Source organism: Coenobita brevimanus, chromosome 72 (assembly GCF_032717465.1).
Source record: "Coenobita brevimanus isolate Jiangsu-jjx chromosome 72, ASM3271746v2, whole genome shotgun sequence".
Classification (NCBI taxonomy): Eukaryota; Metazoa; Arthropoda; class Malacostraca; order Decapoda; family Coenobitidae; genus Coenobita; species Coenobita brevimanus.
This window is the reverse complement of record NC_137025.1, coordinates 22062723-22082709: the sequence shown is the minus strand read 5'-3', so window position 1 is coordinate 22082709 and position 19987 is coordinate 22062723. Positions and strand designations below refer to the sequence as shown.

The following is a 19987-nucleotide window of genomic DNA, read 5'->3' as shown; positions in this document are numbered from 1 at the left end:
CTCAGTGAAATATAACTAATTTGTCATAGTGATAGCTTAAAAAAGTCACATATATACTGTATATCCATAAAGCATTAGGCTCCAGTCTCACCCATTTTTATGTGCAAACCTTGGCAAAGTGGTGGCTTTCCATGTAGGACTTTCTGGTTGATTGAGCCCCTAGGTCACATTTCATCAGTCATTACATTCATACTGACCTAAACTATCTAACAACATAATCTAATCTGATGTAGTCTAACCTAATTAACAGTCGGACATACCCTATTCTGACCTAATTTGAACAGCTTGGTGTTGAATGGGTTTTGGAACTAAATTGACCAGTTACTCCATGTAGGACTCCATTGCCAGTGTTGTTGTTGTTGTTGTGTATCCCTGATCTGTCTGGCTGAGCATACTCATCAACTGCAGACCGGTAGCAGCCCCTGCCTCAATGCAGCAAGGTATGGGCAAGAGTGTTGGAGGTCTGGTTCCTGGATGGAAACGGATCTACCTTTGGTGCATTTATTATTCGTTATTTCCTTAGAATGTGAATGTTATAAATGAATTGCACAGTTAGAAAACTCAATCTATCATAAAACAGTTTAACATTGCTAGTGGAAGCTCTCCACAATATTGACGTTAAATACAATATCATAACCCGGCATGAGGACTTAATATATTGCCTAAAAAATGTGGACAGTTTTGTTAAGTCTGAGTAAAGCATTAGCTCTAAAGTACAAAACTGCATATGCTGTAAAATACAAAACTGTATTCTTTCCTACATGTAACATGTTTGGCCAAAAGATGCCAGTAAAAAAATATAAATATTCTTGCTAGGTACAGATAATTTAAGTTCCAGGAGGAGAGAACAGAGGTATTAAAGAAGTGTGCATCTGAAGCCTGACCCCAACAACCAAAAATATCTCTCCTAAGCTGAGTGAAATCATATGATGGTGCCCTAGAATAAAATATGAACTAAATTATAATATTGAAGGGGTTAAGTCTGCATCATGACCCACTGACTGCAGTGCTTTTGTATAGGTTGCAGTTAATGCAATGCAGAGCAGTCCTAACCTGCTGGACATAGTACACCCATACCCCAATATCCAGTGGTGTTGTGTACCAGTAGGAGTGCTCAGTCAGTGAGTATGTTGGATGTGGAAGCAATTTTCCCCATGAGATCCTGAAAAAAAGCCAGCGATGCGTTCCAGACACAAACCCTCTCAATCGATAGAGACTGACACAAAAACACCATAGGTAGTGTTATTAACCTTACAAACAATACTATTGCTAAAAATGGCATATTAAACATCACATGCAGGAGGGTAGGCTGGTGGAAATTGTGGTGTTCAACATCAGTTTAAGGCAAATAAACAGTCAGGCAGGCTGCTGGCAGTTTGCCAAGCGGGGGTGGGGAAGGGCGGGGGAATGGGGAGGTAGACATGTGGGGGTGGGGGAGGATAGGGGGACAGGGAATGAGGCAAGAAAGCCAAACATTCCTACTACCCCCCCATCTCACTCACTCACTCAGCACTGTTACTGACCACTCTCACTCACTCACTCACTCATTCAGCACTATTACTGACCACTCTCACTCACTCAGCACTCACCACTCACTCACTCACTTACCACTATCACTCACTCACCACTATTACTCACTCACCACTGTCACTCACTCACTTACTCACTCACTCACTGTTCTCACTCACTCACTCACTCACTCACTCACTCACTTACACACACACACACACACACACACACACACACACACACACACACACACACACACACACACACACACACACACACACACACTCGAAAAGAAAGTAGAGAATCTAGTGATAAAAGATGTGTCTGAAAATACGGAAACCACCATACAGAGTCTGATCCAGTCCAATAAAACAGCCAATGAAGAAATTAGGAATTTGAAGCGGGAAAATGTTGAACTGAGGAGGAAACTAGAAGAGAGTACTAATAAAACGGAGAAGGTGAGTAATGTATTAGAAGAACATAAGGCAAAGTGGGCACACGTGGAAGAAGAACAGAAAGAAGTGGTCAGCTTAAGAGAGATCATCCAGGAAGAAAGGGAAATGAACAAGAAAGAAATGGAAGAAAATGTAGTGAAAATACTGAAGAAAAAAGAGAAAATAGTGACAGAAACTGTAGAAAGGAACAGATGTGTGGTAGTATTTGGAAACAGGGAAGAGGAAGAAAAGGTTAGGTTCGTAAGACTCGAGAGAGACACGAACATGGTGAGAGGAATATTAGGTAAGATTGACCCCGAAGGAGACAAGTGGGTAAAAGAAATTGAGGAAGTAAGGAGGATAGGGCCTTACAAGAAAGGGGAAACAAGACCAATGAGAGTCAAGTTTACATCAGAAAGTGTAATAAATGAGATACTTAAAGTGACCTGGAAATTAAGCAAAGAGGTGGGGATGGAAAATATTATAATAAGAAAAGATCTGAATGAAGAAGAAAGAGAAGTTTTAAAATCATTAAAGGAAGAAGTAAAGGAAAAAAATGATAAGAGGACAGAGGAAGAATGTAATACTTTTTTTTGGAGAGTATTGGATATGAAAGTAAGGAAATGGTATTTAAGGAAATAGAAGTGAAGGAAACTAGGGGGGATGGTTGTGAAAGATCAGAAGTTCAGGAAGTGGTACGGACAAAGAGTTGGAGAGAAGAGGGTATTAATAATGTCAAAAATAATTTGAAAGTGATATATACTAATGTTGATGGTTTCATATCGACAAGGATCGAAATTAATGATTTCTTGAGAGAACATGAACCTGATGTCATGTGCTTTGTAGAGACCAAATTAAGAGAAGATATTGATGTTCATTTGGGAGATGGTAAATACAAACTGTGGAGAAAAGACAGAAAAGAAAAAAAGGGAGGAGGAGTGATGATAGCAGTGAAGAACAACATAAATGTAGATACTGTGGAAATGGGAGAAGGCAGGGCTGAAGTGATACATATGAAATTAGAAACTGGAGAGAATGTTAAGAGAGATATGGCGGTAGTGTATGTTCCCCCAAAGACGAGAGCATGGAAGGATGACGAATACCATGAGATGTTGTCAGATATGGCTAGCTACTTGCAAAAAATAATTGAGAAAAGCAATAATATAATTTTGGTGGGTGACTTTAATTGTAAAGAGGTGAACTGGGAGGAATGGTACTCGGGAGGCGGCGAGGATTCGTGGGGCACTGTGTTATTAAATATAATAATGAATAATGTGATGACGCAATGGGTCAAAGAAGAGACACGGTTTCGAGGTGAGGACACACCAGCAAGGTTAGATTTACTGTTCACCAAAGAACCCGACGTAATAGAATCATTGGAATATCTCTGTCCTTTGGGAAAAAGTGATCACGTGGTCATTGAGTTCCAGATGTTAATAGGAAACGTCAAGCCAAGAGACGAGCTTCATAGACAGGGAAGATACAACTTTGGGAAAGCAAATTTTACAGGATTGAGAAACTTTTTTGAAAATGCGGATTGGAGAAAATTCAGAGAAACAAGAGAGATACAGAGGAAGTGGGATATCTTTCTAGACCTCTATAATTTGGGAGTGGAAAAATTTGTACCAAGAGTAAGAGGGAAAGAAAACAGGAAAAAGGAGTGGTTTAATAGAAGGTGTATGATAGCAAAAAAAGAGAGATAAGGCGTGGAACAAATGGAGAAAGAGAGGTAACGACAGAACAAAGGAAGAATATAAAAGAACAAGAAATGAATACACAAGAATACGTAGAGAAGAAGAAAGGAATTTTGAAAAAGGTATAAATTGACAAATGTAAGGATGAACCCAAACTGTTTTATAGATTTGTTAATGGCAAACTGAAACAAAAGGAAGGAATCACCAAACTGAAAGTAGAAGGAGAGGTCTTTAAGGTTGCGGCAATGCAAGCAGAAATAATGAACAAACGTTTCCAGTCAGTTTTCACTAAAGAAAAGGAGCTTGTGGAAGGGGAGGGAGTGATTAGAAATGTTCCGGTGATGAAAGATATAAAAGTGGAGGTACAGGAAGTGTATAAATTACTGGAAACTCAAGATGTAAGGAAAGCCCCAGGACCTGATGGAATTTCTAATTGGGTACTGAAGGAATGCAGAGAACAACTGGTGGATAAAATTCACAGCTTAATTGTATGCTCACTGGAAGAGGGGAAAGTGCCAAAAGAATGGAAGAGGGCAAATGTAGTACCAGTTTACAAGGGAGGAAACAGGGAAGAACCCCTGAATTATAGACCAGTGTCTCTAACCAGCATGGTTGCAAAATTGTGTGAGAGAATCCTGAAAGACAGATGGATAAAATATCTGGAAGAGATGAATATTTTGGCTGAATGTCAGTTTGGATTCAGAAGTGGAAGGTCATGTGTTTCTAACTTGTTGAGCTTTTACTCAAGAGCGATTGATGTGGTACAGAAGAGAGATGGTTGGGTGGATTGTGTGTACTTAGACTTAGAGAAGGCCTTTTACAAGGTACCTCATAAGAGACTAATGTGGAAACTAGAATATATAGGAGGACTAAAGGGGAAACTTCTGGAATGGATGAGAGACTTTTTGAGAGACAGACAAATGAGGACAGTAATAAAGGAAAAGATGCCTGGATGGAGGGAAGTAACAAGTGGAGTCCCTCAAGGCTCAGTGTTGGTGCCAGTAATGTTCCTGATTTACGTAAATGATATGGTAGATGGAGTGAACAGTTATGCAAGTCTGTTTGCTGACAATGTAAAGATCTTGAGGAAGATAGAGGTTGAGGAGGATTGTAAAATACTGCAGGAGGATTTGGATAGGATACACAATTGGAGCCGGACGTGGGAAATGAAATTTAATGTAAAGAAATGTAAAATACTGGAAATGGGTAAAAGTACCAGGAGACCATCACTGAATTATTTTTTGGGTAATGAATTAATCACAAAAAGGAGAGAAGAGAAAGATTTGGGAGTGCTGGTCCAAGATAGTTTGTCACCAGAAAAGCACATTAACAAGATAGTTGGAGAGACTTATAAACTCTTGACTAACATAAGAGTAGCATTTCATTATATGGATGAGGAAATGATGAAAAAATTTATAGTGGCCATGATCCGCCTCAGGTTAGAATATGCAGCGGTAGTGTGGTGCCCACACAAAAAGAAAGATATAAACAAGATTGAGAGAATACAAAGAACAGCAACCAAGATGGTCCCCAGTCTGACAGACCTGTCATACAGAGAGAGGCTGGAAAAACTGGATTTGCCTTCGTTAGAGGAAAGGAGAAAGAGGGGAGACATGATTGCGGTGTTCAGGACCATGGTGGGAGTAGATAAAATTGACAAAGAAGATCTGTTTGTATGGGATAAGAGAGCAACAAGAGGACATGGAATGAAATTGAAAAAGTCAAGCTGCTTGAAGAATATCAAGAAATATAGCTTTCCTTACAGAAGTATAGACTTATGGAATAGCCTGGACAAAGAGATCGTCCAGTCTAAAAACTTAAACGAGTTTAAAGTTAAATTCGACTTATTGAGAAACAGCGACGGAAACCCACAAGCATAGTACATTCCGTGTATATCACAATTTGGTATATTAGGTAAATACTTAAATATTTGAAATGACTTAGACAAAGAGGTGGTGCATGAGAAAAACATTCATGTGTGTAAAGGTAGACTTGATAAATGTGGATATGGAGACAGGACAACACGAGCATTGCTCAATTCCTGTATACTGTACAGGTAACTCGCACGGAACACGATCTCACGGAACGCGCTCGCAATTATACACGGTAAGGGCTGGGATATATATAAGACAACGTAAGATTAAAAAAACATTATGAAAACTACAAATTAACGCAGGAGAGGCCTTTGAAAGATCAAATCCTCGAACGTCACCGCAGCGCGCGGTTTGTTTTGATTACGTGACGATCTAGGCGGGAAATTATTCAGTGAGTGAGACATTCCCGAGTACAATAGCACAGTATTTGTAAGTTAAATATTTACAGTACTGTACTGTTCTGGTAAGTTTATGTGCAACTTAAAGTACTATTAAATAACGTTAAAGCAAGAAATAAAGTCTTATAACCAGTTTACCTGATAGGCGTCAGAATATTGCCTTTTTTATTTGTTCGTTTTTTCCACAGTGCTGTTCAGTATTTGTAAGTTAAATATTTACTGTTCTCGTATGTACTGTACTTGTAAGCACTTAAATAAAGTTAAATCATTAAATAAAGCCTTGTAACCAGATAACCCGAATTATATGATTACCCATGATCGGCGTCGTAATATTGCCTTTTTTGTTTGTTCGTTAAACTCTTACTGTACTGCTTTTCTACAGTACTGTATTTGTAAGTTAAATATTTACTGTTCTGGTATGTACTTGTAAGCAATTAAAGCATTAAATAAAGCCTTGTAACCAGTTAACCTGATTTATATGATTACCCATGATCGGCGTCGGAATATTGCCTTTTTTTTGTTTGTTCGTTAAAGACTTATAATAAGAGAAAAATACATTTTTGTCTTGGTATCTTTACCTATTTGCTCAGGTTTGCTGTAATGGTTTGCAACTTGTAGAAAACTGTGAAAACTTTCAGGAAGTGAACGAAAATCTGGGACATGACCTTGACTTCACCGTCTCATGTATCATCTGTCAGTTCACCACCGGCTATCGAGATGAGTGGGTGTACGATTTTTTCGCTCGTGGCCATGCCTAACCACACATAGTTACACCCATTATCTCGACCCAGACAGAAAATACAACCTTTTTCCTCCCTTGCAAAACACAAACAAAAACCCTGTTTACGAGACAGCAATATATATTGCGAAAATAACAAGGTAAAATGATAAAGACGAACGTAAAATGATAAAGACGAACATGTTATGACGGAAGAAATACGTTTTCCCTGTCTGTAAACGTATTTATTTCTGCTTTGTATCTGTATTCGTAATAATTAGACTTATTGTTAGTTCTGAAACTGCATTGCGATTCTATTTTTAGCCATTCTCGTGGTGTGGGAGCTGGAAGTTGTGACACAACTTCCTTATTGCTAATCGGACTGACCCTCCACTTTATTCTCCCGTGGCAGAGTCTAGCCTTGGAGGACGTGCAGTTTTCTCATTTAGGACTGAAAATTCAACTCTTTCGCTCCCTTTTCCAAGCATGGGCACAACGATAACGTAAAAAGTAACTCGAAACTACCATAAACATATATCAAAAAGGTGAAAATGTATTCATAACATTATTTTTTTTTCCAGCCATTCCTAACAGATTATGTACTGAAATAATTCGATATCACAGTACTGCATTTCTAAGTTAAATATGTACTGTTCTGGTATGTACTTGTAAGTTAAAGCACTGGTACCAGTTAACCTAATTTATATGATTACCTATGATCGGCGTCGGAATGTTTCCTTGTGTTTACGTACAGTATTTGTGTGTTGAAGTTTTGCTCAGGAGTACTGTATTTGTGAGTTACAATGTTAAATAAACCTTCTAACCACTTAAAATGCTTTCTAGTGACAGATAACAGCAAAGAACACATTTGGGGGGTCTAGGGAGCAAAATACGGAGTAGTTTAAATATACGCGATTTCGCACCTAACACGGCACGGTAGGAACGAAACCCACGTGTTCCGTGCGAGTTACCTGTACTACAAATAGGTAAATACAAATAGGTAAATACACACACACACACACACACACACACACACACACACACACACACACACACACACATGCGCACGGGAGACAAGTGGGAGGAATTTCACTGAACCTCGTTCCAAGACATATACAAAGTTTTATTGCATTTTTTGATACATTGGACCCTACTAATGAAATTCAAAAAGTGCACCCAGTTGGTACACTTGAGCATTTTGTTATATGGGCCGAAATCCAAAATGGCCACCCGAAAAAATGAAAAAATTACAATATTTGACTCCAAGTCAAATGGCCACCCCTTGTGGGATTGTGGTGTCTGGCAGTAGATAGATAGATAGATTACTGTTGTCACTAGTTTTACTAATATTACATTATTTAATTGTAGAATTATTTCAAGAAATTCTAGGCATAACAAAGTATATTATATATGTGTAAATTGTGAAAAGAAAAATTACTCAGTTAATTATAATTAAATGTTTAAAAAAGACACCAAATGTGATTACCGTACCCTTCTAGACTATCACCGGGTATTACCACAATATTTCATTTTCTTAACAAACTATACAGGGAAAGGATGGGGAATTAGGCCTTTCTGTCAGTAAACATTTTAAAATATTTAACATGTCTATTCCAACAAACATATTTAAACCATAATCTTTTTCCAACTAAAATGTTCATATCCCATTTATCAGAATGTTGGATCAATTATGCCTTCCAAAATTGATCAAAATGCTTTACATATAAAAAATATGTTCCTTATAAATAAAAAACACTGATAAACTAAACACATTTACAATTACTATATTGTCTGTCATTTCCATGTCCATACACTCCTCCATACTTTCCTCTTCTTCAACTGACACTCTTGATTTACTTTGAGGATTGTGGCAGTCAGTTCCATGGCAAGCACAAAACAGTGAGCAAGAAAGTTGTGCTGCAGCACAGCTACAACGGGCAGTTGAACATGGGGTGCGGGATTGCCACCCACACTTGATTAGTTTTAGGATATCAAGTTGTGCAGAGAAACATCAGGTGACAAGCCAGTTGGAACCAACACGTTTGAATCAGGATCCTTGGTCCACCCATAATGAAGAGGGTTCATTTCTGGCGGCTCTGGATCAAGGGAGCTTCTCCAAATTGCTGCCTGTGAATGGGCTCTGCAAACATGTTCTTCAAATTCTTCTTTTGTTGCTGGCAAAGCTTTTAGCTCTGGTGCTGTGGTGAGCTGAAGATTACCCATCTTTGATTGCCACATAGTATAGTTAAAGATGTCATGTTGTTTTCATTTGGCAAGCCATAACATGCTGCAATGAATTTCGTGGTTTCAGCAGTAACATCAGTTAGCTCTTCTTGTTGCCACCCTAATCTGGTAAGTGTCTTCCCATTCTTTATTGTCTTTAACATTGCTCCTATACCAATACCCCATAAATATGAAACAGTGTCACATCCTGTAAGAACATGGGCAGGTAACAGACTGCTGAGAACATCTTGATTGTGCTCAACTTTTGCTTTGATATCTGCGCTTGATCGTGAAGGGCTTGTTCCATCTATTACCATATTGCAGGCAAGATTTTCTTGCTTATAGAAGTGGCATAGCAGGACAAATATGTCTGTGTCATCAGCAACAGTTCTAATGCTGTGTCTTCCTGACCTTGCCAAATGGACAGCTTGCTGCACCACAATAACATCAGCTTCCTTATGTGTAATGCGCAAGTCAGGCCTGCTTCTTCTGATTCCATTACAAAGCTCTACTGGTATTGGTTCCTTACCTGTAATCACAAGGTGTTTGTCTTTGTGTGGCAGTAGATCAGTGTGCTCACACAGATACTCACAAATGAGATTAATCACCTGGGACCTTCTGTGGTGGCAGAGCAGAGCTGTTGCCAATGACAGTCTGTGGCATCTACTTGCTTCCTTCCCAGCTCTAGCTGCTCGTGTTGCCTTTTTTCCACTCAAAGACCTGATGTGTGTTTGCTGCTAAAAGACAATGACATATGTACTGCACAAACTTTAGTATATAATCTTCTATGACACCTTTGGCCATTTGACAACCCAGAGAATTGCACACCCATCAAGTATTATAGCATCATCTGGGACTGTTCTGCAATCAGATACTTCCACTTGGATTTTGGCTTTCAGGGTGGCTTTAGAAGATGACAGCCTCATATCACCTGTCTTTTCCTGGAATATTGAGGGTGGAAATGCAGCCAGCTTATAAGAGAGAACATCTCTCATGTTGATGTTCCTAGAGGTTTGAAGACAAAGGACTCTTGAACAGATCAAAGTGGTATCATACACAGATATGTTGTCCACTTTAATTTTTTTTCTTGAAGTTGACATGAGCACAACTGGTCTTATGAGTGGCTTGTGAAAACTCTGTGGCCATCCTTCCTCAAATGTTTTCTTCATAGCTGCTCCCAATTCAGTAGCCCCGTCAACACTGACATGCTCTACACGTATCCTACCTGTAACCACATTAATAAGTCCAGGTGGATGGCACTCTCCTTTCAGTGGATCTATGCAGCTTTGAAGCTTCTCCTAAATTTTTGCTCTGTCTACTTCATCACTTTGTATCCTTGAAGGACCTTCTTCCTGATGGGTCATGACTGTGGATTGTTAGATAAAATCTACTCAGCATTATAATAGAATCTTGGATAAAAGAAAAATGCAAGCTCTTCTGAAATTTAAATAAAGCAGTATGTATAATTTGATTTGTGGTGGGTGGGGGCACTCACCATCCACTCACTCGATGTAGTGCTGCTGTTGGGTGTCTGCCCTTTCCCCTCCTCCATCTTTCATTCCTTTCATCCTCTTCTGTCTTCCTTTCCTTCATTCTTTCCTTGTGTTTCTGCGTGTGGGAAACTTTACACTCTCTCTTCTGTCTTTCTTTCCTTCATTCTTTCCTCTTCCTTTTGCCCGTGGGTGACTGTACAACGTATGACAAGCCAAATGGTTTCCTGTACACCAGGAAACCATTTACTATGCTGGGTGGTAACCATATAACCAAATTTTTGCTCCTGGTGGTTTAGTGGATAATTATTGCACTCCAGTCAGATTGAGCCGGTGAAGGTTTTTATCCAAGGAGTGGTTGGGGTTGATTGCTCATGTAATGCCACTCAGGGATGAGTGAGGCTGGTCACTCTCATCTTAAATGTTGGGACCAGCTGCCTAGCCCCGGGCTCCTATGCTCCTCATGGGACAATGTAGGATTGGATGATGGATGGATGTATAATTTGATATAGAAGTTTGCTCTCTCAATCTGTAATTAAGATATGTCTCTAAAATATAAGCAGCATTGAATTAGGAAATAGCACTCAAATGATATCTTTATTGTTTTATTGACTTTGATGATAGCAATTTATTAACATTCAAAATTTCTTCTATCGGCACCTGAAAATGATCATAAAACCTTAAAAATCATTAAAATAAAATGTTATAATGTATAGTTTACAGGTGATCATTTTGTTTAGTGCACTTTTTTATTTTGATGGTTACATTCCAGAGTATCAGAAAATGCAAATAAACTGTATGTCTCAGAACGAGGTTCACCCGAAAATGACCATTCTGCCACCAGATTAAAGGGAGGACAAAGAGAGCCTCGTTTCAAACCTAGCGAGAGGTGAGGTGTCAGACTGGAGAGGCAGGGTGTCAGATGAGCGAGGCGACGGACATTCAGTTTGTTCAGATTGTGGGAATGTTCCCCTGTTTCTTGTGTTTGGTCTAGCAAAGCGTCAGTTATCGATGCGCCGGATAACAGGGTATGGATGTAATTATATTGGAACAGTGATGTACACTTTAGCAGGGGATGTGATGCCCACCACAAATGCTGCCTGTTTTTGAGTTTGTGATTATGTGGCTTACCCTGCTACACACTTTGAACTGTGTTGTCCTATTTTTCTGTAAATTTATTCAGTCCAGTGATTAATTTTTATTGAAGATAGAGAGGACTTAATGAACTGGAGGGGTTTGATACAGCCTTCATACCCTTCATCATGAAGCCTTCCCGAGCTATATAAAACTGTTCGAAGATAGCAAGGTAAAATGGAAAATGTATCTTCATAATGAAGAGGTTAGAATCACAGTAAATTAAAAGTACACTCAACCCTCGACTATCACGGGTTCCGCTATAGCATATCTCGCTATCACGCCTATATAAAAAACTACCCAAATACCTTTATCACGCACTAAATACCTGCTATACGCACCACAAATGTTTGAAAATTTCAAAAAGGCCAGGCTCCAGTGCTCCACCCAGCCAACAAAAGCTTCACTCCGTGATTGGTTGTGTGACATCAGCGCCAGCCGAGCACTGATTGGCCGCCTGACCGAGTCTCCTGCCCGCCAAACCATTCAAGTGCGCGCCCTCAGACCGTGAACAGTGATAGCGAGAACAATAACCTTTTTTATAATATGACCATGGCCAACGTACCCCCTCCCCATCCCCCTACCATCACCCAACATAATGCTGCGGCACCTGGCAGGGAAATAAAGAAGAGGAAGAACCTATGTTATGCAGATAAACTGGAAATGTGAAACTTATAGAGAATGGTGAGACCAAGCAAAGTGTGGGAAAGAAACATAACATCAATGAATCAACTGTGAGGGTTTTTTATAAGAATCGTGGTCACATCATAAAACATGCTAATTTTTAGACTATTATATATTAATATGTGGTACAAAAAAGGTATCTTAGGGGTAAATATTGAGGTCATGGCACCAATTAGAATTATTACCATAAGTTCTTCAATTCGGCTATCACAGTTTCGGCTATAGCGCAGCCATAGCGGGACCAGTTGGGAGTGATAGCCGAGGGTTGAGTGTATTTCCATTGAAGTTGTGTGAAAAAGTTGTGATACTTAATACTAACATCACCACCAGGTGATTTGATTTTACTTTGGAAGGACCTTGGGTAGTGAAGGTTGATGGAGGCTATACGTAATCTTTCCAGTTGCGAAAGTTTTTTTAAGATGGAGAAAATCATTTGTAAATACCATGAATAAAATAAAAAGTGTATCATGAGACTGAAAGAAGTAAGACATATAGCTGGCATACTTAATGTATAGGCTGCCTGATAAGGCTAGGATAATAATGACCATGATGATGATGGATTCTGTTTCAGATGTACCGTCATGGGGATCGCGCCCCTATTACACTCTACAGCACAGACCCCAACAAAGACCCCTCACTCTGGCCTAATGGACTGGGACAGCTCACAAAGGTAAGGAAAAGTAGAACAATAAAGAAATAAAAAAACAGCCAAACCTATTTTATCCCCATAGAGATGTAAAGGCCTGAGGCTAGGCTACCTTAATTCAGGACAGTTTTGTACATTTAAGGTTAGAAGGCTGGCTTACTCCCCATGATAGCATCAGTTGCAACACATGCTCAAAAAAACTCAAGTCTCCTTTTGGGGAGCAGACATATGCAAGGCAAGGCTGTTAGTTTTCTTTTTAACCCTTTTGCCATTGGGACTATTGTCTTCATCTGAGAAGAGTCCTAGCACCAAGATCCTTCAAAGACTATCAGAGTAACCATTTTTCTTGTATTGGCACACCTAGGAATTTAATTTAAGCTCATGCCTCATGGTTTTGTTCAGGTGAGAGAAAACCTACTGTCAGAGGGTTAAAAATTACCTATAAAACTGATGTTCCAGTTTCTTGTACCAGTTGAAAAAAAAGAAGTGTAATTTTGGAACACAGTCCCTACTTGTAATGGGAATACCTATACAGTAAAGCCCCAAGTTTCGTGCCTAATTGGTTCCATGAAAGATACTGCGAACCGTGAATCTGCTAAACTGGACCTGGAGCGGTGGCGTCTTCGTCGTGTGTCTACCCCCCAGAGGCTGTCAAAGAGAAGAGGAGGACAGCATGGGGGCCAAACCACTGCAAACCCCCCCCCCGGCCCCTCACGGGGCTCGAGTACCTGGGAGTGGATTCGGTCGCCCGGGCAAGTATCACATCTCCCAACACAACACACACAACAACACCGTTTTTCTACACCGAGAAATGACTCCTCGGCTGTCATTTCTCGACGACTTCTTCTAGCCGGGGACATTGAGAGCAATCCAAGACCCACCAACAAATACATACGTCCAACATGCTCAAAACCTATCACGTCAAGCCGACAGACAAAGGGTTCAGTTCAGTGCAATTCCTGCAAGAACTGGACTTATTACACCTGCACAACATTTGCATCCAGAAAACATTACACAAACACCTGGACCTGCTCCTTATGCTCCTTCCCCCCACCCACCCCCCTTCCAATCCTACTCCTACTCCCTTCACACCTCCACAGCCAAAACCCACTGACCCTTCCCACACCATCCAGTCCCCCAACTCCTCCCATTCCAACCCATCCTAATCCACCTCAACCCTTACCTCCATCACAACCTCCTCCTACTCCTTCCCCTCCACCCACACCACCTCTCCCCCGTGCTGCAGCAGCCAACACACATCGCACACACAACATAAACATCCTTCAGTTAAACATAGATGGCATAAACACCAAAAAACATGAACTCACACAATTCATCCAACAACAGAACATACACATTGCCATCTTACAAGAAACAAAACTACACAGAACACAGAAAACACCGGCATTTCATAACTTCACCACCATTCGACAAGACCGGGCCGATGGCAGTGGCGGTGGACTCATCACCCTGGTACACAAATCCATCAACTATGCAGATACCAGTGCACACACAAAGTCACTTCTCCCCCCACTTGACACCACAACAGAAATACAATCAGTTAAAATACGCACTGGCAACAAATCACACATAACAATTGCTAACACATACATTCCCCCCCCAGTCGTCCCCCACAGTACCACACAATTACTCTCCATAGATACACCACATCACTAACATACCCAACATCATCCTGGGTGGTGATTTCAACGCCAAGTCATCGGCCTGGCATGTCAACAACCCTGACACAGACAGAGGGCTGGTACTGCAATCCCAGACAGATCACCTTTTCGTACTAAACAGTCTAGACCGACATACCCATATCCCACACCGAGCCCTCTTCCTCCCATCATCTCCAGACATCACCTTCTGCTCCCCAAACCTCGCCCCCACTACATCATGGAGAGTGGTCAAAACCCTAGGTTCTGATCACCTCCCAATCATCATCACTACCAAAACCAGAATCACCCCAGCTGGCCACAAACACTATCTATCTATCTATAGCCCGACGCCCTAATCCCGCAAAGGGTGGCCGCAGACAAAACGCCTCCAAGTCACTCTGTCACCCACCAATTGACTACCCTCCCCCCAGCTCACCCCCCCCTCCCTCATATACCTCTCAACTCCATCCCTCCACCTCATCCTCGGTCTACCCCTCCCTCTCCCTCCCTCCACCTCACCCACATACACCCTCTTAGTCAGTCTTTCATTCTCCATTCTCTCCACATGTCCAAACCACCTCAGTGTGTTTCTCTTAATCTTTTCAACCACATCCACATCTACCCCACAACGTTCCTTCACTTCTTCATTCGTCAACCTGTCCCTCCACGTCACTCCACATGCTCCTCTCAAGTAACTCATTTCCACTGCTCTCACTCTTGACTTGTTCCCCTCTTGCAAGGTCCACGCCTCGCTTCCATACGTCAGGGTAGGGATCACAGTACCATCATGCAGTGACTTCTTAACTTCCATACTCACCTCCCTATTTCTCATCACGGCTTTCAGTGTACCAACAACCTTTCTTCCCTGCTGTACCCTTTCACGTACTTCATCCCCCAAAGTTCCATCCTTACTCATCACACTACCCAAGTACTTGAATGCACTCACATTCTCCATATCCTCACCATCCAACCTCACTGCACACTCTGTGACTTCATTCCTCTCAAACACCATAACTTTACTTTTGTTTACATTAACTTTCAGCTTCCTCCTCCAACACACTGTCCCAAATTCATTCACCAAACCTTGCAACTCCCATTCATCTTCACTCAACAATACTGTATCATCAGCAAAGAGCAACACCGGAAGCTTCCAAATCTCACCCTCATTCATTAGGGCCAGCCCCACATCCACTGCCCTACCTTGCATCTCCTTTACAACCCCATCCATATATATATTAAACAGCCATGGAGACTCACACACCCCTGTTTCAGTCCCACATTGAGATCAAAGAACTCTCTCAGCTCACCATCCACTCGCACCGTAGCCCTAGCTCCCTCGTACATACTCTTCACAGCACTCAACAATTTCCCCTCCACTCCATATATTCTTAATACAAACACACATACACTAATTATAAGAGAGCCAACTGGGAGGCATTTGTAACTGAAACAGAACAACATCTCGAAACACTAAACAGTACACCCATCACAAACATCAACACCGCTGTGCACACTTTCAATACAATTATACAAAATGCAGACAAAAGACACATCCCTAGAGGCAACAGAAAGAGACACAACCCCAACTTCACACCAGAAATTCAAGGCCTCATCAGACAGTGGGAAACACTGCGACACTCCCCAACACCCCATACACAAGACACCGTACAACAAATACAAGAACTGAACACTCAGATAAACAATAAAATATCAGAACAGCAAACACTAAACTGGAAAAATTACCTCCAAACACTTGACCACAAAACAAACATCAGCAAACTTTACAAAACACTAAACAGCATCACACTTTCCAACAGCAACACCACACAATCACATGCTGCCATCACAACAACAGACACCATACCCTCAAACAAACAAGAAGCAAACACTCTCTTCAATCACCTTTCACAAGTCAGCCATCTAAACCCCCATCCCGAAGACCGACGTATCATCCGACATAAGAGACAGTTCCCCACAGACCCAGACTACGCACCTTTCACTTACAACCAGACGAAGCACATCATTAACAACCTCAAGCACTCATCTGCCTGTGGACCAGACAACATAAGCAACATCCACCTTAAACGCCTAGGACCACAAGGCATACAAGCACTCACCAACATATCAAACTACAGGTACTCACACAACATAATACCCAACATCTGGAAGCATGGCAGTATCATCACTATCCCTAAACCCAACAAAGACCCCACGTTACCCTCCTCACGTCGCCCCATCACACTCCTCTGCAACCCCCTCTAAAGTCACTGAATGACTGATACTACAACTAGTCACACCTCACATTCCCCTAGCCCAGTCACAACATGGCTTTAGGCCACTATACTCCACAAACACCCTTCTTACAGACCTTACACAGAGAGTTTTCGATGGCATGAATTCAGCTAGGCCACCACACAGAACAATCCTAATCACACTAGACATTAGCAAACTTTTGATGCCATCCCCCGCCACAACCTCACAAGGAAAATACTCAACACAAACATGCACAATAACACCAAAAGATGGCTGGCAATCTACTTAACAGGTAGATGTGCACACGTAACATCTGCCGGTCAGTCATCCAACATCAGAAACTTCACAAACGGCGTCCCTCAAGGATCTGTTTTGTCCCCTACACTCTTTAACCTGTACTTGCACGACATACCCACACCCCACACACCACAGATACACATAGCTTCCTATGCAGATGATATAAAACTTACATGTACGCACCAAATCGCAAATACAGCTGCACACATCATTCAACCTTACCTCAACACACTACACGAATGGTTCACCACAAACAGGCTCAAAATAGCCCCAGCCAAATCTAAAGTGACTCTTCTCACAAACTGGACAGCATAACACAGTCACATCCCACACCTCACCATAAACAACACTCCCCTACCACACACACACACACACCCAAAATCCTTGGTGTAACATACAATACATCAATGTCATTTAAACAACACATCACAAACATTAAAAATAAAATAACACCAAGACTCAGTGCCTTGAGGTCACTTGCCCATACAACATTCGGACACAACAAAGAAACCACCACCACAGTATACAAACAATACATACGTTCAGTGATGAATTATGCAAACCCTGCCTGGGCTTCTAACCTGACCAAAACACACTACAACACTCTACAGACCATACAGAACAAGGCCCTAAAAATAATCACAGGTTGCACAGCTACTACACCCACAGACCACCTACATCAAGAAACCAAAGTCCTCAAAGTCAAGGATCACCTAGACATGAGAGGCACCCAGTTTCTTGCTGGAGCCTCCACAAACCCACGACATCCACTACAGTACATGGCAGCACATCCACCCACACCAAGGAACATCAAAACAACACCCAACACATGATACCATACATAAATACTGTCATCTCTCCCCCCTCGCCCACCTCAGACCAGCTTCCAGAAGCATATCGACACTCAGATCACTCGCTGTTCCATTCAGTCATTTAAAGACAACACACAGCTGCATGCACGGCCTCCTGACATCCACCCTTCTGAATCCTATCTTCTTCGTGAGGACAGGGTCCACCAGGCCAGGCTGAGATGTGGGCACCATCCACCCCTCTTAAGCTACCAGAAGAGGCTGGATGACTCCATCGCTGATGCCTGTCCAGGATGTAACACAGCACCCCATACTATTAAGCACATTATGGAAGACTGCATTGCACACAATCACCTACGCCAACAACACAACATACACTCTTTGAGAGCTCTGTGGGAAAGCCCGGTCTCGGTCATGGCCTTCCTAAGGGACTTGGGGCTGTTCGTCCAGACTGCCTAGGGAACTACTATTACTACTACTACTACTACTACTACTACTACTACTACTACTGTTGCTGAACTTGGGGCATTGATCCTATTGGGAATAGGCTACTTGGTTCCAGGTCCCATGCCAGCTCCCCCTAAAACCCATTTATGCAATGTAAAATTTACTGATCACACCTGAAAAAAACTAGTATTAATAAAAAGTACATAATAGACAAGGACACTCACTTGGAAGGCTGGCATGAGGTGCCATGGAAGGATAGGAGTGTAATTCTGATGCAAGCAGTGAAGCTACTGTGCCCTGCCACCTCTGGCACCTCCACCCTCTTCTGCCTCTGCTTCCTCCTCCTCCTCTCCACACAACATATCAATTCTGTGCTGCATCTCTTCTGCTACAGTTTTGGCAAACAAGTGACGATCGCATTCCATTGACGCGGATTGTTTATGTTTCCTTGCTACGGATGGAGGGGTTTTTCACGCCAGACCCAGAATGTGAAAATACTTGCGGGCAACCGCTAAAGATGGAACCACAAATGAAGATGTCACTAAACTTGGGGCTTTGCTGTAGATCTCTCGTTGGGTAAGTCCTTTTTATAAGTCGCCTCTTATAACTGGTGTTTTTTGCTACTAAGTCCAGAATAAGTCACTGGAAGATTGCCCATTCAAGTTACATTGCTGTCCATTTGTTTTACTTTTCCCAAATTACAGTGTCAGTTGTATGCAAGAAGATTGTGATGTTTTAGAATGTATCCTTGTCTTTAATGAAGTTTCCTTGTAGATTTGTTAGTTTGTAAACCTTTATTTTCAGCTGGGGAAGGAGATGCACTATAGGCTGGGTCGATGGTTACGGAAGCGCTACGATGGCTTTGTGGGTGAGCGCTGGTTGCCTGACCAGGTTACTGTCCGAAGCACTGATGTTGATCGCACCCTCATGTCCGCCGCGTGCAACCTAGCTGCCTTCTACCGGCCAAACGAGCCGGACATGAGGTTCGAGACAGACTTGCCCTGGCTCCCAACGCCCATACACACAGTTCCTCCTGGTGCAGACAAGGTTAGTGATGAGAGTAGATCCTATTAACTCATTCACTAAAATATGTTTACTTTATTTTATTTATTTATTTATTTATTTATTAAGTTTAATGAGAATACCATCAACCAATTGGATAGATCTCCAATAGTGAAGATGTCATCAAAATGTATGCCCAAACTCTGCAGTTTAAAGAAGTCTAACCTAAACTTAGTTGATGACTAAAAATAGTCTCCATTAACCTTTTTAATGTAAAACTTAGATTTTCCACTTGTTTTCACCGCATGATACTTTTTTGCCTTGAGAAAGAGCTTTATGTAGTGATGGGATTAAAGTTGTAGCAATGTATTGTAGCTGATCCATCCATCCAGGGTCATTCCACTGTAACAGTCATACCGTCTACACGCAACTTATGTACACTGCTATTGCAATATTTCTCAAACTACTTGCAATAAACTAATACTTTTTATATGGTAGATAGGTAATACCACAAGGAATATTAGGCCACCAACATTTTGTATTTGCTTAATTCATTTCAGTGATATAACAGCTGAAAGTTGTCATAACAGTCGTTCCCGCATTGCCACCCTGCTTTTAGTTAATGTACTTCTGAACCAAAACTCTGTGATTTATCTATCTATCTATCTATAGCCCGACGCCCTAATCCCGCAAAGGGTGGCCGCAGACAAAACG

General features: G+C 41.5%; 1 protein-coding gene across 1 annotated transcript in view; it reads left to right on the top strand.

The window, feature by feature from the left end:
* LOC145407073 (prostatic acid phosphatase-like) overlaps nucleotides 1-19987 on the top strand; it is a 483117-nt gene that overhangs the window by 108799 nt on the left and 354331 nt on the right. The window contains exons 2-3 of the mRNA XM_080278097.1: nucleotides 12730-12828; nucleotides 19076-19318. Coding sequence (XP_080134223.1) covers nucleotides 12730-12828; nucleotides 19076-19318 — 342 coding nt within the window. The remainder of the gene's footprint in view (nucleotides 1-12729; nucleotides 12829-19075; nucleotides 19319-19987) is intronic.